A 23,993-nucleotide genomic window follows, 5' to 3' on the forward strand; every position below is an offset into this window, starting at 1 on the left:
GTGTTCATCCAGCTCTACACCTTGTTATCTCAGATTCTCCAGCATCTACAGTTCCTACTATCTCTCATAGCACTTAGATCTATTCTGTGTAGTTTGTTGTTCCTCACAGTTGGGAGTAAAGGGTGCTGATTGCATTGTTGTACTCTGTAGGGGTGCAGACCTGTCCGCACTGGTGCGTGAAGCTTCCATTAATGCCCTGAGACAGCATCTCTCTGGCCAGCCCTCAGAACAAGCCCCAGGTAAGAAAATATTAACCCACTCTGAGGTAGACTGTCTCCGTAGCCTTCACTTTTGACAATTGAAACCCTCACCTCAAGTCACTGACTTGTGTTGCAGCTCTTATCCCCCCGGCACTTTACAAAGCCCCCCTACCCTTTGCCCAAGTCTCTGAACCCCAGCTACTGTTGCCCTGAGATTCCAGTCCATTTCTTCTTTTTACTTCTACCTTTTACTGTAACCTTTCAGCTCCCTGCTCAGGAATACGGGTGGCACGGCAGCATTTCGAAGCAGCCTTTGAGAAAGTGAAGCCTTCTGTGAGTAAAAAGGTGAGATCATAGAATAATAAGCAGCGGTTTTCTGAGTATACACAATAGTGTTCTGACTGTGACTGCAGGTCTGCGTGATAATTAAGTCTCAATTCTCCACAGTGGAGCCCATTTGGGTAAATTGGTTGATTCAAACACCAAATTCCACCCTTCTCCACTAACCAGAATAAAATAAATATCATCAAGCTTTGGTAAGGACTTAAAGGATTCTATTTATTAGGATCAAGATTTATTCTTAAAGGAAGTGACAAACTCTAGCCAATACCTCAACCACAATCTAGAATTGAAACCACATACTCTTAATCCTACACACAGACTCACAATAAAAACAAGTCTCTGCAGAGATCGTGGGACTTTTTTATTAAGAAGGGAGAAAACTTGCACAGACCAGTTGTCTGGAGCCAAAGGGTAAAATATGATCGTTTCTCACATTGGCTGAAATTTCTTTCCAGCAGGTTGAATTCCAGAAAGCTGGAAATTGATGGTCTCTGTCCAGTTCTGATTCCGATTAACTTATCATAGTTTATTCAGTCAGGCTTCAGTAGGCAGAGAGACATCGCTAAAAGCTGGCAACTAATTTCAGTGGAGAATAAGGCAGCCAAATGGATTGTTGACCTTTATTTTGAAGGGAATGCAGTATAAAAATAGGGAGATTTTGTTAAAACTATACAGGACACAAAAGGGGAAGTTACAATCACCCAGTACAACAACTTGTTTTTAACACTGTTCCATGATTTGCCTGTGTATCTTTTCTTTGATCTCCTGCTGGCTATTGGGAGGCCTATAGTATAATCCCATTATAGTGATTGCACCTTTCTTATTCCTGAGCCCTATCCATACGGCCTCGCTGGAAGAGCCCTCCAAGATGTCCTCTCTTAATGCAGCAGTGACATTCTCCCTAATCAAGAATGTAAGGTTCTTGGGGGATTTTATAGGGCAGATGCGGAAAGATTGTTTCCCCTAAAGGGAAGAGTCTAGCACCACAGGGCATCATCTCAGAATAAAGGGTCATTTAGTTAGGAGGAATTTCTTCTCTTGGAGGGTAGTGAATCTTGGAATTGTTGTATCTCAGAGGGCTGTAGAGCTGTTAACTATATTCAAGGCGAGATAGAAAACCGGTCTATCAGTACGGGGAATCAAGGGTTATGGAGAAAAGGCAGGAAAGTGGAGTTGAAAATGATCACATCAGCCAAAATTTCATTGAATGGTAAAGCAGGCCAGAAGCTAGGAATACTGCAGCGCGTAACTCACCTCCTGACTCCTCAAAACCTATCCTCCATCTACGAAACACAAGTCAGGAGTGTGATAGAATACTCCCCACTTGCCTGGATGGGTGCAGCCCCAACAACACTCAAGAAGCTTGACACCATCCAGGACAAAGCAGCCGCTTGATTGGCACCACATCCACAAACATCCACTCCCTTCACCACCGACGCTCAGTAGCAGCAGTGTGTACTATCTACAAGATGCACTGCAGAAACTCACCAAAGATCCGCAGACAGCGCCTTCCAAACCCACGACCACTTCCATCTCGAAGGACAAGGGCAGCAGATATATGGGAACACCACGACCTCCAAGTTCCCCTGCAAGTCACTCACTATCCTGACTTGGAAATATTTCACCATTCCTTCGCTGTCGCTGGGTCAAAATTCTGGAATTCCCTCCCTAATAGCATTGTGGGTCAACCCACAGCAGGAGGACTGCAGCGGTTCAAGAAGGCAGCTCACCACCACCTCCTCAAGGGGGTAACTAGGGTTGGGCAAGAAATGCTGGCCTGCCACCAACGCCCATATCCCACAAATGAATTAAAAATAAGTGGACTCAATGGGCTCATTGGTCTGCTTCTCCTCCTCTGGTCTAAATACTATAATTTGGACCCTCTACCAGGTTTCCAGGGACAATTTCAGAGCCTCTGCGATGTCTCTTTATCTCTGCCTTCCGGCTCTGCAAAATAGAATTTTAAGACCACAGGGGGTTGCTAGGAAACCATTAACATAGACCCTCTTGTCTTCTCAAAGCCAGGTTTAACTCTGTCTATTAATTTACAGAAATAAACCCCCTTTGTTATTTATGTCCTTTATGTTATTTATATCTGCTTCTCTAAAGTCACTTGATGTCTGATAAAATCAGCAGGCAGCTTCAGTTATTATCAAATGGGTTCCAGCCACATACAGTTCAATGTAATTCTAAGCAGGTTGTAAACTTGCTCGCCGAACCAGTGGGTTTAGTTGCAATCATTTCGTCACTCCGCTAGGTAACATTGTCAGTGCGCCTCCGGTGAAGCATTGGTGTTCTGTCCCGCTTGTTATTTATATGCCTCAGTCTGTTGGGGTGTTTGGTCCCACTTCTGGTTCTGTTCCTCAGTGGTTTGTACACAGGGTCTAATTCAGTGTGTTTGTTGATGGAATTCTGGTTAAAATACCAGGCCTGCAGGAATTCCCTGTCTGGCCTGTGCGATTATGGATGTGTTGTCCTGGTCAAATTCATGACTCTTGTTGTCTGTGTGTAGTGAGACAAGTGAGAATTGGTTGTATCTCTTGGTGTCTAGTTGGTGTTTGTGTGTCCGTATTGTCAGTTTTCTTCCAGTTTGGCCTATGTAATGTTTCTCTCAGTCCTTGCATAGCTTTTTTTATTACATTGGTTTTGCCGGTTTTGGCTTTGGGATCCTTTACATTCGTCAGTAGCTGTCATAGCTTGGTCGTTGGTTTGTGGGCCACCCTGATACCCAGGGGTCTGAGTAGTCTTGTGGTCATCTCTGAAATGTCCCTGATGTATACAGTAGGTTGATAGGTGAGTCTGATCATGTTGTGGTCTGTCTTGGAGGTAATGATGGATTGTGCTTTTCAGGTATTCATTCCTTTTGAAGACTCCAGGTGCTGCGGTTCTGCTTTATGTAGTTCCCGGTTGCTGCAATATGTTATGACTTGTTTAAATAATCACAATGATGCAGCTCCATTTGTGGGCATTGGGATGGTTGCTAGTGTAATTGAGTATCTGGTCCATATGTGTGGTCTTTCTATTTACACAACTCCGGAGATATCAGCAAGACAGACTACCAAAAAATGAAGCCAGAGGGATCCAACACACTCCATTTCTATGGACTCCCTAAGGTACACAAGCCAGGGGTCTCCCTCAGACCCACTGTCTCACTATCAGGCACGCCAACATATAGACTAACCAGAGAACTACAACAGATATTTTTGCGTTCGACCGTTAGGCTCAGGAAGGGTAGTCGGTTGTTGTTCTCTTCTTCTTTTGTGAATTTTCTTCCGGTGAGGATGTCATTTATGTGTCGGTGGGTTTCTTCTAGTCTTGTGAAGGTGTCATCTACATATTGGACCCAGAGTTTGGGTTGTATAGTGGGGAGTGCTGTCCGTTCTAACGTTTGTACTACTGCTTCTGCAATCAGTCCTGATATTGGGGATCCCATTGGTGTTCCATTAATTTGTTTGTATATTCCATTGTTGAAGGTGAAGTGGGTTGAGGCGCAGATCCAGCAGGTTCAGTTCGCTGTCCGTGTTGTTGCTGTTGGTGTCGTGGGGCGCCTGCCTTCCTGATTCACCCAGCAGTGTGGCATTTCTCTCTTTGGCTTGGTCAATATTTATGGATACAAATAGTGCTGTTATGTCAAAGGATGTCATCACCTTGTCTTCTTCCATCCTGGTGTCCTTGATTGATGTTGAGGAATTCTTGGGAGCAGTGGATGGAGTGGGTAGTGTTGTCAACTAAGTATTTCAATATCTGTTGTAGTTCTCTGGTTAGTCTATATGTTGGCGTGCCTGGTAGTGAGACAGTGGGTCTGAGGGAGACCCCTGGCTTGTGTACCTTAGGGAGTCCATAGAAATGGAGTGTGTTGGATCCCTCTGGCTTCATTTTTTGGTAGTCTGTCTTGCTGATATCTCCGGAGTTGTGTAATTTCTTCGGGTTTGTTGTAATCTGGTTCCCTAACTGTGGTGTCAGGTCTATTGCCATCTGTTGGTAGGTGTCGCTATCTGCTAGTAGTGCGTTAGTTTCCCCCATGTATTGGGCTGTATTGAGGATTATTGTCATTCGTCCTTCGGTAAGATTATAATGTTCCTGTCTTTCTTAAGTCTTTCCAGGGCTTTCCTCTCTTCTGTGTTGAATGTCTTCCACTTACCTTTTTTGCTTAATGTTGGGGCTGTCATCTGTCTGATGGTCTGTCATACTTCTTCTGTGAGTCCGTTGCTGTTTAGTGTTGATTCCAGCGCAGCCAGGAAACTAATCTTTTTGGCGCCTCTGTAGTTATAACTCAGTCCGCATACAAGGACAGTCTTATCAGTGTCTGTGGGTGGTCAGTCTGAGATGTTTTTAATCCGTGAATCTGTGTTGTCCGTGTCGTTGATGTGGATGATTTTGGACAGTTTTTCTTGTAGGGCTATTCTTTTCTTTGTTCTGGTCTTTTGTTGTTGTATGGTTGTATGGTGATGGCTTGTTTCAGTGTGGATGTCCATTCCTGGTTGGTTGTGTTGGAGTACAGAGTTTTTTGGTGCACCATTTCCCACTCGTATTTGTGGACGCAGTTGTGGGCATCATTGATCATAACCCTTGTCGTTCTGCGGCCATTTATTCAGCTGTTCTCTGTGCCTGTGGATTTTTGATAGGTGGTTTATATTTTAAACTTGGTGGTAGTACCTGTCTTCTGAGGCATTCGTGCAGGAAGTATAGTAGTTCGCAGGTCGCGCTCAGCCGAATGGCATTTGTCTCCCATCTGCGGGCCAGTTTGAGGGTGTTGTGCCTATAGGTGTTTAAAGTTTTGAAGAAGATTTGTAGCTTGGGTTGTGGATGAGGTTGTTGATATGCTTGCTGAGCCAGTGGGTTTGGTTGCAAACATTTCGTCACCCTGCCAGGTAACATGGTCAGTGTACCTCCGGTGAAGTGTTGGTGTCCTGTCCCACTTATTATTTATAAGCCTCAGTTTGTTGGGGTGTTTGCTACCACTTCTGGTTCTGTTTTTCAGTACTTTGTACAGAGGGTCTAATTCAATGTGTTTGTTGATGGAGTTCCGGTTAGAATTCCAGGCCTCCAGGAATTCCCTGGCGTGTCTATCTTTGGCTTGTGTGATTATGGATGTGTTGTCCTGGTCAAATTTGTGTCCCTCGTTGTCCGTATGTAGTGAGACGAGTGAGAATTGATCGTGTCTCTTGTTGGCTAGTTGGTGTTCGTGTATCCGATTTGTCAGTCCAACCTGGAACTACGCAAAGCAGAACAGGAGCACTTATATGTAGTTTCAAAAACAATGGATACCCAAAAAACACAATTACCTCCGAGACGGATCACAACTACAACATGACCAGACTCGCTAATCACCCTACCGTACACTAGGGACATATCAGAGATGACCACAAGACTACTCAGACCCCTAAGTATCAGGGTAGCCCACAAACCAACAACCACCCTGTGACAGCTACTGATGAACGTAAAGGATCCCATACCCAAAACCAGCAAAACTAATGTAATGTACAAAATACCATGCAAGGACTGTGAGAAACATTACATAGACCAAACCGGAAGAAAACTGACAATACGGATACACGAACACCAACTAGACACCAAGAGATACAACCAATTCTCACTCGTCTCACTACACAAGGACAACGAGGGACACAAATTTGACCAGGTCAACACATCCATAATCACACAAGCCAAAGACAGACATGCCAGGGAATTCCTGGAGGCCTGGAATTCTAACCGGAACTCCATCAACAAACACATTGAATTAGACCGTGTACAAACCACTGAAAAACAGAACCGGAAGTGGGACCAAACACCCCAGCACGGTGGCTCAGTGGTTAGCGCTGCTGCCTACAGCGCCAGGGACCCAGGTTCGATTCCACTCTCAGGTGACTGTCTGTGTGGAGTTTGCACATTCTCCCTGTGTCTGCGTGGGTTTCCTCCCACAGTCCAAAGATGTGCAGGCTAGGTGAATTGGCCATGCTAAATTGTCTGTAGTGTTCAGGGATGTGTAGATTAGGTTGGTCATAGGAGGACGGGTCTGGGTGGGATTCTGTGAAGGTTGGTGTGGGCTTGTTGGGCCAAAGGGCCTGTTTCCACACTGTAGGAACTCTATGATTCAAACCGAGGCATATAAATAACAAGCGAAACAGAGCACCGATGCTTCACCGGAGGCGCACTGACCATGTTACCTAGCAGGGTGATGAAACGTCTGCAACCAAACACCCGGCTCATTGAGCAAGTCTACAACCTCATCCACAACCCGAGCTACAAATCTTCTCAAAAACTGTAATTCCATGTTTTTTTACAACCCAGTAAATGTCAGAGTAATTCAATTTCTTCCAGTTTCTTTCACATTGCCCTTAAATATAGACATGTATTCCGTACAATAGCACACACAGCCATTCAGTTCTCACTCCACAGTTCCCTCAACTGACTCCCGCATTCCCAAAATACCCTGTACCTCTCCCTTTCCCTCTCTCTGTGCCCCCTGTTCCTCTCCCCGCTTCCTGCCCGACTATAAGACTATAACAAATAGGAGCAGGATTAGGCTGCTCAGCCTCTTGAGCCTGCTCTGCCATTCAATAGGATCATTGCTGCTCTGACGTTCCTCATGTCCACTTTCCTGCATTTTCTCTGTAAGCCGTGATTCCCTTTCTAATCAACTACCTACCTACCTACCTCCCCCCTGCTCCCTCAGGGACAAGGACTACACAAGGACTCTGAAAACCCTTGCCCCAGAGAGCTGTGAGGACAAAGACTCACAACCATCTGAGAGAAGAAATTCCTCCTCATCTCAGTCTTAAATTGGTGCCTCTTTATTCTGAGACTGTGCCCTCTGGTCCTAGACTCTCCCATGAGGGGAAACATCCTCTCATCATTTACCTGGTCAAGCCCCTTAAGAATGCTATATTAGATTACCTCTCATTTTTCTAAACTCCAGTGAGTAGAATCCCAACCTGTTTTACCTTTGCTCTTAAATTAATCTCTCCATTCCAGGTTTCATCTAAATGAACCTTCTCTGAGCTGCTTCTAATGAAATGACATCTTTTCTTTAATAAGGGACCAAAACTGCTCACAATGCTCCAGATGTGGTCTCACCAGCACCTTGTATGGTTGCAGTAAGATTTCTCTACTCTTATAATCCAACCCCCTTGAAATAAGGGCCAACACTGCATTAGTCTTCCTGATTACCTGCTGCACCTATGTGCTAGCTTTCTGTGTTTCGTGCATATGTATCCCCAAAGCTTGAATCTCAGCATAAGGGTAGGCCATTTAGGCCTACAATGTGGTGGAATTTCTTCACTCCAAAGCTGCTGAATCTTTGAAATTCTCTGTTCCAGAGGATTTGGAGGCTCAGTCATCAAGTATGTTCAAGATTGAGACTGATAGGTTTCTATAAATTAAAAAGACAAGGGGATATGAGTCACTGCTGCAGAAAAATGGCTCTGAAGTAGAAGATTAACCATAATCCCATTGAATGATGAAGTAGACTTGAAGGCTGATTGGCTTCCTATTCCTATTGCCTTTGTTCTAATGGAAGGAGAGGTCTGTTCAGTTTGTCTTGATGAGTTCAAGATAAAAAAGCTTCAGCACAGAGTCTGTTTTCAGCATTAACACAGTGAGGAGTTGGGATCTGGAATGCACCATCTAACAGTGTGCTGGAGGCATTCTCCGTCGTGGCTTTCAAAGGAAATTGGATCAGTATTGGAAAAGCAAGATCTTACAATAACGTGTGTGTTTATTAATCATTGACTGACTTAACTGAGAATCCGTGCTGGATGTTAACACGCTTTCATGTTCATCTCATCAATTTCTCTCTACCTCTGCCTCTGGTCTGCCTCCGCCTCCATCTGTTGCTGTTTCCTTGTCTCCTTTCATGTCAAAATCTCTTCCTGTTTCTTTGACCCTTTCTAACCTGCTGTCTCATTCTCTTTTCCAGGATCAGTTGATGTATGAATTGCTGCAACAGTCTCTCAGCCAGTCTTAACTGATGGAAGCACAGATTCAGTTACGGAGTTTGTTCCTGTTGCTTTCCCTGGGCTGCAGTCTGGAGTCTTTCTGCACAGGATGTAGTTGCTGTAACATTTACAGGAACTGTTGAATATTTTCTCACTGTGTGAGCTGCATTTCCTGAGTACATAGGTATTGTTAGAAGAACTGAGCTTTCCCGACTTGCTTCCTGCCATCAGGGTCAGACTTGGGGAGTCACTTTGAGGAGAGGAACATGGCTATGATCATGTTTCAGATTATAATGCCTCAAAGAAAATTGTCCACTGGGGTAACAAATCTATTCATGGGGTTTCCCCTGACGTTACTGTCTGCCTTGGTAATATCCCCTCTTGCCTACTGATGGCTACTTTGTATTTTATTCCAAGACCCAGGATATTGAAAAAATAAAGCAGCTTGTGTATTAAAAAGGACTGTCTGTCTGACTTACATTTGGAAAGGGAGTGGATCGATGAGAATGCTGGAGCACTGACATCTTTGAAGTGAAACACGTGTGAGAAGGTGATTGTTGTCTGTGCTCGCTGGTGAGCTGCAGCTACCTGTCATCTCTCATCTTGCTGCAGATTGCCCACTACTTTAGCTGGAAAAGGTCACAGCAACAAGAAAGGACACTATGACTGAGCTCCTCATGTCTGGAAAGCACCAGCTGATGTCATATGTGCACTAACTCCTCCTCTGCTGGACAGAAAGCTCCATCCCATAGGATGTGTGTGACATAAAAATATCACATTGTACAAGAACATTCGAGGTGACTGTAACAATTTCCCAGTGTCACCGGGAAAGCCTTTGCTTCAGGCATTGTACCAGAGCTCCATCAACTAACCTGTAGAATAGACCCAGAGCACAATGAGTTTTTGAGCAGGCAGAGCCACAGTATACATGATCTGCATTTGCTTTAAGAAAACTGCAGAGAGCAGCAGACCCTATCTCGCTTTGCTTTGTGGATCTCTGAAAAGCAGTTGACCCAGTGAGCAGGATGGTCTTGTACTCAGCTAACTTCCCGAGCTTTAGTTTCATTCAGTGATAGGAGAGAGAGTGGCTTAGTGGTATTTTCCTTCACTGGTAACCGAGAGACTCGGGCTAATACTCCTGAGAATATGAGTTTCAATTCCCATCAAGGAAGATGATGAAATTTGAATTCAGTAAAAATCTGGAATCAAAAAGTTGGTGATTGGTAAAATGACCAATCCAGTTCACTAATGTCCTTGAGGAAAGAAAATCTGCTGTTCTTTCCCAGTGTCACCAACAGATTAATCTTTAATACAGTTCTCTCCATGAAATGTCTAGTTGCTGTTTAGAAAACATATTAAACAGCCCCACAGAAATGGCTGCTATAATGACGTAATTGGAATGTAAATATCACATCATCTTACTTTTCTTTATTATTGACTGTGGGCCAAAATGGGAAAAGGACTGCCTTAAACCAAGTATTGTGGAAGGAATTACTGTACTTTTAAAAGCAATTTACTGGAACTCATTGTTTACACTGTTGATTTGACCAAGCAGTGATGGGAAGATACCTAAGCAATCATAGGTGTATGTGCGGAATGAGTTACACCCAGAGACAGATTGCTGATCGGTTTGCACAACCTGGACCAGTTGTGGAGGCCAGGAGTCATCAGCATGACAACAGCTCTCTGGCTGCTGGGCAGGTGGACAGAGTGTGTGTGTGTGTGGCCTCCTGACTGCAACAGAGACAAGGTTGATTAGTCTCTCGCTGTCTGTGTAGTGACCTGGAAGATGACCATCCTCTGGTCCCCTCTAGTGACCTAATTGGTATGCTAATTGCCCTGTGCCTGCTGCAAAGAACTGAAGAAACTTGGAAAGAATAAAAACGTCAGCGCTCAGAAGGACCTGGAAAAGCAAAAGGGACCCCTCATTGAATCCGATTGACTCATGTAACTGAACTGTTTCCCTAGTATTTTTTCTCCAACCATAACACATCCATCATTCATTGTGTCTGTCTGTATATCTATGGGGCTTGATAATTCATAGTTTTGTTTACTTTTGGTTAGAATGTATTTCTTTGTAATTAATAATAATTTCTTGGTAAGTACAGAAACCTGCTCAGTGTTTTCTGTTAACCAGGGTTCATCGGACAGGAAAATTGGGAACTTTTGAGTAATTGAATTCAATCTTAAAGTTTTGTGATGACTCCAGGAATAGCGGGTCTTGATTTCAAGTGCACCACCGCAGTGAGACACCACATTCGGTTCTCTTTGTGATCGAGATAGTGGGCATTTAGATGTGGTATTAGGAAAAGGTGAAGGAAAGCAGTAGGTTCTATGCTGTAACTAACATGTCATTGGAAACAGCAAAGGATATCCTGGACGTGGTAAAGCTGTTGCAGACAGTCTTAAGTAACATCTCAAAACTCAGGTTGATTTAATTGGAAGCTAAAATAGGGATAGTATTGCCTGAAAGAACTAGGAAGATGGAAATAATGGTGGTATAGCATGGCATTTGGGTTTAGTGAAAATATGAGAGACCAGGTATTCTGGGTGGTGTACTTTGGAATCAGTTAGCGTTGGGTTACAGTTAAAGCAACTCAAGCATAAGTAAAAGAGAATGCTGGAGATTGGGCAACAGGAAACGGAGGTGGAATGTCAAAGGAAGAAAATGATAAGGAAAGAGAAGTGGAATTAAGAGGACAGAAAATGGGAATGAGAAGACTAGAAAGAGAGCGAGAGATGAGAGAATACAAAGTATAAGCTTAAAATGCTGAAGCAAAACAGGAGATGTCTGATGCTAATGCAGGCTCTGGTGTGGAGAATTGGCACTATGATTTACACTCCAGTAACGAAAGGTTTACAATTGCACAGGCCCTATCAACATTTGAGGGAAATGATGTGGAGACAGTCTTCATGGCATTGGCAAAAATAAAAGACTGAACACTGCTCGTGCAGAGTAAGTTGGCAGAAAAAACTGGGAACTTATGCTTCACTGTCAGAGGAGGTTTCTCAGGATTAGCAAAACATCTTGAATATATGATAATTGACGTCAACTGTGTATTGTCCACAAACACAGGCAACTTTGGAGAGACCTGGTAAAGAAAGGAGGAAAGCCCTTAGAGTACAGGATGATATATACAGGCTGAACAGTGGAATTGAATCTGAAAGTATGAAGTGGTGCATTTGGGGAAGACTAACAAGGCAAAGGAGTACATGATGAATGGTAGGACGCTGGGGAGTACAGAGAATCAGAATCAGAGGGGCCTTTGCGTGCAGACCCATAGACCCTTGATGGCAGCAGGACCAGTTAAAAGAAAGCATTTGTGACACAGCTTTATTCAAAGATACAACAGCAAGGAGGTTGTGATGGTGTTGTCTCTAATGCTAGGCTACAAATGGAGTGGTGTGCCCTGTTCTGGTTGCCACACAATAGGAAGCATGTGACTGAACAAGAGAAGATGCAGAAGAGATTCACCAGGATCTGAAGTGTTTTCGCTATGAAGAAAGATAGGCTGGGGTGTGTTTCCTTAGAGCAGAGAAGGCTGAGGAGGAACATGGTTGAGGGATTCTGAGGGGCATAGATAAGGAGAGGTCAGTAACAGGGGACACGGTTTTAAGGTAAGAAGCAGGAAGTTTAGACGGGTGCTGTTTACCCAGACAGTGATGGGTATCTGAAACTCACTGCCTAAAAGGGTGGTAGAGGTGGGAACCATCAAGACATTCAAGAACTATTTAGATGAATGCTGGAAACACTTTAAAGTACAAGGCTATGATCTGATTTGATTTGATTTCATTTGGTGTGATTCATTGTTGTTACATGTACATAAGTACAGTGAAAAGTTTTGTTTTACGAACAGTACAGGCAGATCATAGGGTGCTCAGACAGACTGAGACATACAAGGTTATGGCTGCACAGGAGGTGCACAAAGGAAGCTCAGTTAGCTGAAGTTAAATGAAGCTGAAATTAGACAGGTCCATTCAGTAGTTTAATAACACCAAGGAAGAAGCTGTTCTTGAACCTGTTGGTTAATGTGTTCAAGATTCTGTATCTTCTGCCTGACGACAGAGGTTGGAAAGAATGCTTTCTATGGTGCATCTGTAAACATTGGTAAGAGTCCTAATGGACATGCTGAAATTCCTAAGCTGCTTGAGGAAGAAGAGGCGCTATTGTGCCATCTTGGCCATCGCATCTATGTGGAAGGTCCAGATAGATTGTCGGTTATTGTCACTCCTAGGAACTTGACACTCTCAACCCTCTCCACCTCAGCTCCATTGATGTAGACGCGGGTATGTCCTATGGCCTGGACCAATTTGTGGAAAATGGGATACTACATCAGTGGTGTGGAGATGGTGGGTCTGTTTCAGAAGGAAGGGGAGAGATGGGGATGGAGAGCTGAGGAAGAGAAAGGGAGGAGGGAGCTTCAGGATGGCACAGAGGGACCAAACTCTCACTCCTCCTCCTGAGGGACAGAGGGATTGAGCTCATTCTTCCTCCTGAAGGATGGAGGGACCAAGCTCTAACTCCTCCTCCTGAGGACGAATCAAGGTCACACATGTCTGTCATTTCCTGTTGGGGCTGTAAGGTTTTCATCACTTGTTGGCTCCTTCCTCAAAGATTGTCTGGTTCAATGTTACTCCCAGTTGTTTCATGGGTCCTGTTCTGCCCTTGGAGTGCCTTCCTTCTATTGTGGAGGAATGGAATGGCATGCCAGCCACAGTTACACAAAGCCATCACCTATTTCCAGACAATTGGAAAATGTCCCTTAACTCTGCCTGTATTCCTGACCTCTAGTGCCTGATCTGAATTGGAAACTGAAAACTTTGAACAAGTCCTAGGCTGTATATTGCTTACCACGTGATTTCTCTGAAAACGTTGAGTCAAGTTGTACAATGTTGTACTTCTGTTGTGTGCTGGATAAAACAAATAACTGGAGGGGAAAAAAAAAGACAGATTATCTTTATGGCCTTAATTGCTAGATAAACAGGCTTTTTACAAGGTGTCTTACCTTAGGGTTACCTAGCAACAATCTTGATATTTGGTTTCTTTTTGCCACAGACGTGAGGGTTCATCAGTCAGAGAGGCTTGTGAGAAAGCAAGGCTACCTTTCTTTAATATACATATGCATGAGTAGAACCTAACCCTAAAATGAACCACTATCTCTGTGAACAATATCTCAAAATGTACACTATCTCAGTATTATCTAAGAATCAGAGCTAGTTCCAGTAATCAATACCTCTGATTTCCTCAAAGCTATAGTGTTAACTTGAATTAAGGACCTGTTTCTAACTGATCTTCAAGCCAAACTGAAGGCCTTTTGTTGCTCAGCAATTGGATTTCTTTATTCACTCAAGGGATGTAGGCAGCTCTAGTTAGGCCAGCATTTATTGCCCATCACTAATTGCCCAGAGGGCAATTAAGAGTCAACTACTCAAACAGAAAATCAAAAGGAAGTGTTGGAAAGCAAACCTTACTATCTGCTGCACTCAAACCCATGAATGCTCAGGGGATTGCTCATTTTTTCCCCCAGCATATAAAACTCTGCAGAACTGTATTTTGCCTTTAATAAAGTCAAAAATTGCACTTAAGGCAATCTGGTGAGTCTCTCTTGTTCTGGCCAAAAGTAAAGAGAGAAATACAGTGCCCATTTTGATGGCTGAGTAAGATGTTTACACTTTTAGTATGGTTCATGGACTAGTGGGCCTTCACAGCTAGCACAGTTCTATCAGAGTCTTCAACATTATCAAATGTATTAAACTCCATCACCAATGAGGCAAACCAGTGCAAATCATAGAACAGCCATTGAGCTAATATTTGGTATTCTGCTGAATAGATGGTAGATGGCCTTGTCAGCAAATGATAAAAGTGGGAAATTAGATAAATTGGCTTTTCACTAGCCTGCTTAGGATGCTGAAGAGAGAATGGTAGAGATTTCATTGATTCAGAGCTAGTTGTTTTTTCTTCAGTCAGTTAGACCTCACTGCTGGATACATAACAAGTTGTGATCAGTTCACATGTTCTTGCATAATCACCACTAAGGTTTAACTAGGCTTAGCCAACAAGTGTGTTGAGAGAATACATAAGTAGCAGGCCTGCCGATACTGGACAGGAACAAGTCAACTATTGTTCCAGTATTTCCCTCTGTCATTGAGCATCTTTGGATGTATATGGGGATGGGGGGTGATGACAACTGGCAGAATTACAAGCAACAGTTTACAACTTGACTCTAGCTGCACACGTAATTGTAATAGTTCAAACCCGCTGTCAGCCTGATCTAAAATGACAGGTAATAGGTGTTCATTAACTTTGTTAATAGCAGGGCTAGAAATCCAGCGCACTAGCCCAGCAGGCAAAGAGAGATTAGGAGCGGTAATGGAATACCTCACTAGCTCCAAACTCCCTCAACAGAGGCTCTTTAGTCCCAACTGTTCATTACAGCCTTTGGAAGCATCCAAAACATCTATTCTTCCAGAAGAAGTTTGTCCCTAGTGCTCTTCACCATTGGATTGGTGCTCCATTCCTTTTCACTTACCCTGCCCAATGATTCACATCATTTGGGTTTCCAAGCAGGGCCACTTGAGAAATATGGAGTAACTGGAGACAGTCTTAGTACATCTTAGAAGGATTAGCTTTGGAGGCCAAGCTATGCCCTTACATCAATTACTGCTGTATTCTAAGGTTAAAGGTCCCAAAAAGGCATTGAGAAGCTATAAACAAAGAAAGGTATGGGGGGGGGGGGGTATGAGCAGGTCAGTGGGTAAGCAGAAGTTGGGTTGGGAACAGCTTGGTGGTGCACATGTATGAGGGACCTTTCCAGTTATCCTGGCATTTGCTACCACTTGTAATTACTGGTCATCTTGCTATAAAGAAGGCTATTACTGAAACTGGAGAGGATGCAGAAAAGATATACCAGGATGTTATGGTAGTGGTGGGTTTGGGTTGGAGCTAAAGGAGAGATGGGATAAGCTAGGGGAGGAAAGTCCCTTCTCTCAGGCTGGGTGGTGGGGTGGAGTTAAGAGGTTGAGGGGTGACCTTACAGGTTTAAAAAAAAGGGTCTGAGGGGTATGGATAAACACAAGTGGCATAAAGGGATCCCCTAGGGTGGGGACATTAAAAAGTCTTGCTCTTCCACTTTAAAACAAAAACTGACTTGCTAGAGGAAGTGTTAACTGTACCTGCATCAACAACATTTAAGTCATTTGGACAGGTAAACAACACTTGACAACTTCAATCAGGAAATGGCCAGCATGTACAAAGATGTACAGGCTAGGTGGGTTGGTAAAGTTAAATTGCCCAGGGTGTTCAGGAATGTATAGATTGGTTGGGATGTGGAGGGTTGGTGTGCACTTTTTGGGCCAAAGGGCCTGTTTCCATACTAGGGAAGCTATTGATTCTACGTAGTGCCCTGGAGACCCTGAGAAAATAAAGGGTGGATCCTAGAGGGTGGTTTCCTGAGCTGATTCCATGACATTCTGCCAAATGCCTCACCAGATTTTCCATCAAGCACTGACAGCTTGGCTGGTGATGGCGAGAAAAAATTACTACCCAAGACCCTTGATGCATGCTGAGACTCGACAGTATGCAATGTTGTCCTTGAAGTGGCTGCAGGGGAGGGGAGGAGACTGCCATTGAGAGCACCATTTGATGCAGAATGGTCTCCCTGCATCCTAGGGAATAGCTCAGAGCAAGTGAGCATCAACTGTGCTTGGAAGACAAGTCAACTTGCTTAAAAGATGCTGTTTGGTCTGTCAGTGCAAAGGGGTGACCTCAGCCAGGTGTTGCAGACTAGCACATTAAACATTCAGGACTATGTGGTGAGGGTTGCACTAAAGCTTGGAGCAGCTACTAAGAGCGCAGTGGGGAAACTAAGGTCTTTCTGCTAAAGTGGATTGTGGCCCCAGTTAAGGAGGACCTCCTGGTGCCTCAAGAGCATGTAAATAGCATCTTGCTTAATTAAGAAATGCCTTTGTATTTGTTGTAACTATATAGAGGAAAAGTCAAACCCCAATGATTATCTTGTTTTCCATATGCAAGACTGTACAGAAGCAAGCTGCTTTAGTAAGTGTACATAAAGATTGTATATGCAGCACATTCAATTGTATGCAAGTTCATAGCTAATCCTTCTGGAGTTATGTCCCTTGCATACTGATGCACAGTGCACCAGGCTTCTGAAAATAGCAATACCTTCCATCTTTAACTGATGGAAGGAAGGGCCCTGAAATTTTAATCTACATAGTTACATTGAAGATTAGATTGGGATCCATCTTGGAGACAGAGAGATTTGAGGATAGTCTCTCTGGACTTCCTTTCCAAGAAACAGACCCAAAGATGTGAGAAATATGCTTTTAAAATATAAAAAAAGTGAATGCTATAAATCAGGAACAAAACAAATTGCTGGAAAAGCACAGCAGGTCTGGCAGCATCCGAGAAGGGAAAAAAAAAAGGTTACTTCTTGGGGAAGGGTCACCAGACCCAAATACATAACTCATCTTTTCTTCAGATGCTGCCAGATTGGCTGAGCTTTTCCAGCAACTTCTGTTTTTATTGTTGAGAAATATGCTATAGTGTTACAGGAACCAAGAACTGACACAAGCCAAAAAAAAAAAACAAGTAGCTATGGATTGAAACTACACAGATACATTCCACATTGAAAGCTTTATTAACTGTAAAAGGTGAACAATTTGACAGTGGTAAACAGTGGCTGTAAATAGCTTCACAATATTAATGAACAGAAGTAATCTTTTGCTTAAAAAAATGGTTATAGTTGAACTGATCCTCAAATGCAAGAGAAATCAGCAACAGTTAAAACTTCAGTTAGATCTAGCAATGACAAACTGATCCGAGTAGGTAATAGGCCCCATTTCAATCACGTGCTGAACTACTCAGCTCAATATGACAAGATTCTTGTAATCTGTCTCCTGCAAGATCAGGAAGCTGTCACTTTTCCTCCTAAAAAGAAGCTTACCATTAGAGACCCAGCCCATCCCAATCTGTTAGGTGCTTGCAAGTCAAAACCTGACATGGAGGCTTCTGCCTGTCATCATGCTGCAAGTTCTCGTACTGGGAGAGCATCAAGGTGAAAATTAGTTTAGAAGCAAAACAAAATTTAAGCCATAATAAATATTTTATACCCCCAGGTGATATTTAAGTTTACATTGGAGCTTGGGTAGAGCAGGCAGACACCACTTATGGACGAAGAGGAAGAGGATTTTGCCAGTGCACATAGTTTGTAGAAAAACAAAACTTTAATACATTGTTCTTAGAAAATACAAGATCTGTATGAAAACACTGCAATTGACTTAGTAGGCAAACCAGCTTGTCAGTTCCCAGATCCATTTTAGTCTTGTTTGGCATCTTTCACACTCCTTTTAATCCGAGAGTAGGGGCTGATTGTGTCATCCATGATGAAGTCATACAGCACTTTCACCCAGGATGAGTATTGTGGCAAGTTGTCATAATAATCAGCAGCAATTTTCTTTACCTAAAGGAAAAAAAAGGGCCAAGTTATATTTAACAAAAAAAGTGTAGAAAACAGTACAAACTAGAAAAACAGAATAGCCACTGTGGCTAATTACTCCAGCTTCAAATCATTGTTTTCCTTGGCAATAATTGCAAATTTGCCAACATCCATTTCCTTCGAAAAAAGTTGCTAGGATACAGCTAACAATTTTCATGGGGATGGTGGTGGGATGCAAATATTAAACATTAGCAGACTGACATTTCCAAACTAGATGATTGCAAGCAATTCTCTACCTTACTCCTTGTGCAATTTGTTCTTGGTCTGGCAAAGACAGATCAAGACAAGGCTGGGAAGTCCATTTGGAAGAGACTCACTGTTTAGAAGCCAAGATCACAAGGTGTAGAGCTGGATGAACATAGCAGGCCAAGCAGCAGAGGAGCAGGAAAGCTGACATTTTGGGCCTAGACCCTTCACTGTTTAGAAGCAACTGCTGTATAGTCTGGCAATCCCATGATTGAGAATGCAAAGCTAAAGTAGCATTGTTCATGTCCTGTCCTGTTTGGCAGTGCTTGAACATTCCATGGGGACAACAGATTTTAATCATATGCTGCTAGCAATACCCACAGGGAAGGGAGAGGAAGTAGGGTCAATAGGCAGGCACAAGTACAGCCCAATAGTGAAGCAAATTTAATTAAAAGTCAACTCTGGTATTGTGTCTGAATTGACCTGAAACTAAAGTTAAGATCAAACCTGCAAGTCCTGGATCAAAGTGGGTGTAAATTAAGTGCACTATACAGCTTTTTAAGCAGGTTAAAACAAATATCAGGAATGAATACACAGTTTAGGGTTTTACTGGCAGGTGCTTAAATTTAAAAGTGGATAAAAGCTAGCTAAATCACTCCATTATGGGGTCCTCTGGAGTGGTAGCATCCCTGACTTGATCAGGAGGCCCAGGTTCAGTCTCCCTTTCTTCAGACGTGGACTAAAATCTCATGACTGACTTACAGCACAAGTGTTGATTAAAAAGTGAACTCCATTATACAGCACCAGGCTACCTTTTCGGTATGCAACAACCTGAAGTTACAAAGTAGGACTATTTGCATCAAATAGAAGTGAGAGCAAGCAATCCTACAGCCAACAGATCAGGACTCTGTTCTACAGTCCTGACATCCAGTCAAACAGTGGAGGACAATTAAATCTGAGGCAGTACCTCCATAAAAAGCCAATGCCAAGCACCCAGCATATTTGTGCAAGACAGGGCTGAAGCATTTGCAAATTTTCAGCCAGGTGTGCAAAGGGAATGATCAATATTGATCTCCAATTGTCTCTAGCATCACATACAGCTTCAGCCAAAAATCAGTTCACCCTAGAGGCATTGGATATTGCCAAAACTGTGCACCCTGACAACAGTTTTCATAGGATCCCTAGTGTGGAAACAGGTCAGTCAGCCCAACAAGTCCACACTGCCCCTCTGAAGAGCATCCCACCCAGACCCATTCCCCTACTCCTTCACTTCCAATGTCTAACACACCTAACTTAAACATCCTTGAACATTACGGACAGTTTAGAATGGCCAATCCACCTACCCTGCATATCTTTGGACTGTGGGAGGAATCTGGAGCACCCAGAGGAAACCCACACAGGCACAGGGAGAATGTCTGTTGAGTTTAGAGTCACCTGACGTTGGAAACAAACCCAGGTCCCTGGTGCTATGAGGCAGCAGTGCTAACCACTGAGCCACCCCTAAGTTCTAAAGAGGTATGCTCTAGAATTTGCCATTCCACTAGCCAGCTGGGGCATACAGTCTTCTTGTGCAAGTACATTCAACTCAACCAACTACCACCCCAGGTTGGGAAGAGTGTAAACCCAAAGTTAGTTTTCCCGATGCTGCCTGACCTGCTGTGTTCCTCCAGCTCCACACTACTGACCACACCAGCCTACCTGATCAGTTTTACACAAATTTCAGCAGGTGTCAGTCCTACAAGCACTACTCAAGTGATGCCTGGTTTGGGTCCTGCCAGGGCCACCCAGCACCCAACTTAATTAGCCTTGGTTAAAAAGTTTACATAGATTAAAAAGCTGAACTCCAGGTGAGTCAGTTGCAGCCTTTTGACATGAAGGCTGATGTAACCACTCCTTGACATTTAAATGTTATCATCACTGAATCCCAAATTCTGGGAAGTTACCACTGACCAGAAACTCACTACAAAACATGACAAGACCAGGTCAGGGGACTAGGGACACCATGAAGTGCAACTCACCTGACTGTCCAAAGCCTGTTCATCTACAAAAGGCACAAGTCAGGTGGAGAACGGAGGATGCCCCACTTACCTGAATGAGTGCAGCACCAACAAAAAGTCAAGCAACTCAATATCAGGACAAAGTTGCTGCTTGCTCAAATGGTGCCACATCTACAAGCATCACTCCACCACTGCTGCTGAGCAGTGTGTACTAAATGCATTGCGGAGAGATTTTTAAAACAGCATTTTTAAAGCACATGACCACTTCTATCAAAAAGACAACAGCAGATTATGGGACCATGTTCCCTTCCAAGCCACTCAATTCTGACTTGGAACTGCATTGCCATTCTTTCACTTTGCTAGGACAAAATCCTCATGTTCCCTCCCAAGGGAATTGTGGGTCTACCTACAGACCATGGACTGCTGTGCCTAGAGTTGCTCACCACCTTCAATGGAAAGGTGGGACAGGGAATAAAGTGCTGTCTTAGCCAGAGATGTCTCCTGAGTCTGAGGCCAGAGAGGGCACAAAGTTCTAGAGTGAGAAGTGGTTTAGAGAAGATATGAATTTCCCTCCACTCAGGAAATGGTAGAAAATGGTAGAAAATGTGACATGCTGCCTGAAAAGGGTAGTGGAAGCAGATACTTCATTAAAATGTCTGGACAAATACTTAAAATGGTAGGGCATAGTAGGATCTGCACCAAGTGCAGGTAAAATGGGATTAGTGCAATTTTGTATTGATGGACCTGAAGGGCCTGTTTCTATGCCATCTAACCTGTATGAAAGTGAGCTGGTTGATTCACCAAGCTTACTTTTTTTGTGCAAATGGTTTTGTTCCCCTTCTAAAGGGGATCTTCAGTGCTGTCTACCCTCTATTGAGGTGCTGTTGAATGTGATATACAAAATACCATGCAGCAACTGAGGCAATACATAGGACAGACAGGCAGGAAACATGAACACCAACTCACAGCAGAACAGCATGACCAACTCTTCCTTGTTTCTGTTCATTCTAACAAAGGACATTAGTTTAACTGGGACAACATAATACTAGGACAAGCAAAACAAAGACAAGCATGGTTTTCAGCCACTGGTACCATAAACGTGTTGAAATAGACTCCTTCTACATACCACTATGTAACAAAACTGCAAACAGAACTACCCACCATAACAGACCAGACCATAAATTCAGAATCGAACATTACAGCATTTCAGATGTCACCTAGAAGGGGGACAAGACATTTGCAGGAAAACTTGTCAGCTTGGCCAACTGCCCAACAACTGCAGCCATAGCCTGAGCTACAGATCTTCACTAAAATATTGTGCTGCAAGACTCATTAGACAGGATCCCAAAAATCTAACCTCTAGTGTAGTCATAATCTGGACAAGTCAAAAGTCTACATCTGCAGTTCAAAACCATGTGTTGTAATGATCAGATGCAGTGATTAGTTCTGCATCCCACCTGATGCTCTTGAAAAGAAGATGTTTTAGATACACATCACGTCCATTTGTGTTTATAAATGTGGTTCAGTAAATATGTTGACTGAAGAAAATATGCTTGCGCCCCAGTTGAATTGTCATTTTAAGTATTAAGTTTTTTTTTTTAAAAAAAAAAAAACCACACAACTTGAGAAGTGTCTAACATCTCTGGAGCAAGTAGGGACTTTAACCTGGGCATACTGGTCCAGGGGTAGGGATGTCACACTGAGTCACAAAGCCCTCCGAACAGTCATCCCAAACCAGATCCTAAAATGGGTTGCAGGTGCTGCACTGAGACTTCAGTTGATCAGCATTGAAGTACTTGCTTATTTAGCTTGGAGCACCACTTGAGGGTTAAAGTTACTGACAGCATTAGGAATTTGAGGGTCAAAGACTCAAGTTTTAGATTGGGAAACTTGGGACAGTTTTCCTTTCTAATGGAAAGAGAAAGATGATAGAAGCATTCAGAGAAGGATGGGGTATGGACAGAAGTAAATGTGAATATTCCCATCGAACACAAGAGGACAAGCTGACAACAGGAAAAACAAACAAGTGGCTGTCAATGCGAGTGCACTAAATAGCATTGTGGGAGGCAGGGTTAACTAATGCAATGGGACATGAATGTGTAGATATTAAAGGTAGGGAAAAATGACACTAGGTACAGCACTCTAAACAATAGCTGACTTGCCGCTTGAGAATTGTAAGATTGGCTATGACTACAGATAAACAGGAGGGGTGGTAAATCTATCCTGCAGATCATGTGAATTAATCTCTGCCAGGATAATGGATCAACTGCAACCCAATTGGATCAGCTGCTATTTAGTGGCAGGCATGCTAGCACCAGGTCAACTAGTTTAGTTGATTTGTCAATCTTGTGCAACTCTGGGACAGCATCTTCATGCCCTTGTAATAACCCTAGGTCAAGCATGAGAAATTCCTATTTCAACATCCAATTAAAAAACCTAAAAGATTTTTATTTGAAATAACCACCAGATGACTTCTGTCTCTAGCTCCAATATTCTTACAATGGCTAGTACCACTGAAGGGAATAGGATCTTTTAAATAGCCACATCATGCCTCCAGCAATTATTCGTTTGTATTATCAAACCTACACCAAAGATGCAGCATGTTTTAAACTACAGAACTTCAAAACAATACATGCGAAGACCAGGTCATTTCAGCTTATTGCAAGGCAGTAGCTTTAAAACAGCTGTACAAATCTATGAGTACTATGTTGATTGCAGAGTGGACTTGTCAAACAAGGATTTTGTGCAGAGAATATTTGTGACCCAAAAATCTATTCGTAACTAGACTGTTTGCCCAAGTATCAGAACCCAAAGTGTTTCATAGAATGCTAAAAGACATTTCCCAGTTAAGCCTTTCAAATAGCAATTGCTTCCCTCCTGAAGGTATAGGCCAGACCTGGGTTAGAGGGAAAAAAAAAAAAAAAAAATTAAAATCAGAATAAGTGTACTCACTTGAGGAAGCCGACATCCTGGAACACTAGGGAAGTCATGGTGTTCGTTGTGATATCCTACATTGAAGGTGATCATATTGAGGGGCCCATAGTAGGAGTAGGTTTCATGACCTTTCAAAAACATATAATGTTCAGCAATGAAGTGTCCAGAAATGGGATGCAAGCCCATACCAAGGAGAGATCCTGATAACATATACACAATGGATTTCATGCCCCAAAAGTAATAAACCAGCAGGTTAAAGATTAGCTGAACAATCAGATTGGTGATTTCCAGATAAGTGATGGGTTTGGGGTTGATGCATAGTGGGCGAATAGCATAGAAGAGTGGCTGCAAGATGACCCAGAATAGCTTCCTGATTCTTGTGCAGAAAAACCATCCCTCAAACTCTGTGGGAATGTCCACATCAATACCATCCCCACCCATGTAGCGGTGATGATCCATGTGATACCTCTTGAAGGAGATAGAGTATGGCAGACCAACAGGAAGGTTTGCAAACATGCCAAAGTAACGGTTCAACAGTGCATGCTTGTTCCCAAAAGCAGCATTGTGAGAAATTTCATGGATAGCCAGTGTTATGGAATGGTTGACACATCCACCAAACACATAGGCCCAGAAAAGCACCCATTTCCACTCTAAGTCTTTCACGAGGTAGAAGGCCAAAAGCTGAATTGCTACCATCAGTGCGACGATCCATTTCAGGTTGGGATCTGGGCCCATCAGCAACTTGATCTCAGGGTATTTGGCTGCAAGACAGAAAAGGCCAGTTAGCGGAAGCAATGTGAATAATTGCCAGTCCAACCTCCAGTTAGTTGTAATTAAAAACCACAGTCTCCAAAAAGAGGGAGGTTGCCTGTAATTGCCAAG

General features: G+C 43.2%; 2 protein-coding genes across 2 annotated transcripts in view; one reads left to right on the forward strand and one right to left on the reverse strand.

The window, feature by feature from the left end:
- The window catches only part of LOC125483090 (nuclear valosin-containing protein-like), a 57,516-nt gene extending 48,578 nt beyond the window's left edge, over positions 1–8,938 (forward strand). The window contains exons 11-13 of the mRNA XM_048596617.1: positions 110–239; positions 466–545; positions 8,461–8,938. Of these exons, the coding sequence (XP_048452574.1) occupies positions 110–239; positions 466–545; positions 8,461–8,508 (258 nt within the window). The 3' untranslated portion in view covers positions 8,509–8,938. The remainder of the gene's footprint in view (positions 1–109; positions 240–465; positions 546–8,460) is intronic.
- Positions 8,939–17,117: 8,179 nt separating this feature from the next.
- Positions 17,118–23,891, reverse strand: LOC109920265 (sphingolipid delta(4)-desaturase DES1-like). Its single transcript, XM_048596733.1, has 2 exons — positions 23,130–23,891; positions 17,118–17,958 (listed from the first exon to the last, which is right to left on the reverse strand). Exons 1-2 carry the CDS (start codon positions 23,844–23,846, stop codon positions 17,815–17,817), a joined length of 861 nt encoding a protein of 286 aa, XP_048452690.1. The 5' UTR covers positions 23,847–23,891; the 3' UTR covers positions 17,118–17,814.
- Between the last annotated feature and the right edge of the window lie 102 nt (positions 23,892–23,993).

The sequence above is a fragment of the Rhincodon typus genome, chromosome 5 (genome assembly GCF_021869965.1).
Source record: "Rhincodon typus isolate 14 chromosome 5, sRhiTyp1.1, whole genome shotgun sequence".
Taxonomy (NCBI): Eukaryota; Metazoa; Chordata; class Chondrichthyes; order Orectolobiformes; family Rhincodontidae; genus Rhincodon; species Rhincodon typus.

Bases quoted from the DNA above. Each gene is read 5' to 3' on its own strand.
- LOC109920265 (XM_048596733.1), bottom strand. From the start codon at position 23,846: ATGGGCCCAGATCCCAACCTGAAATGGATCGTCGCACTGATGGTAGCA. The intron at 17,959-23,129 runs GTGAGTACACTT...TTTTTCCTTTAG, and splicing joins CAGGATGTCGGCTTCCTCAA to GTAAAGAAAATTGCTGCTGA.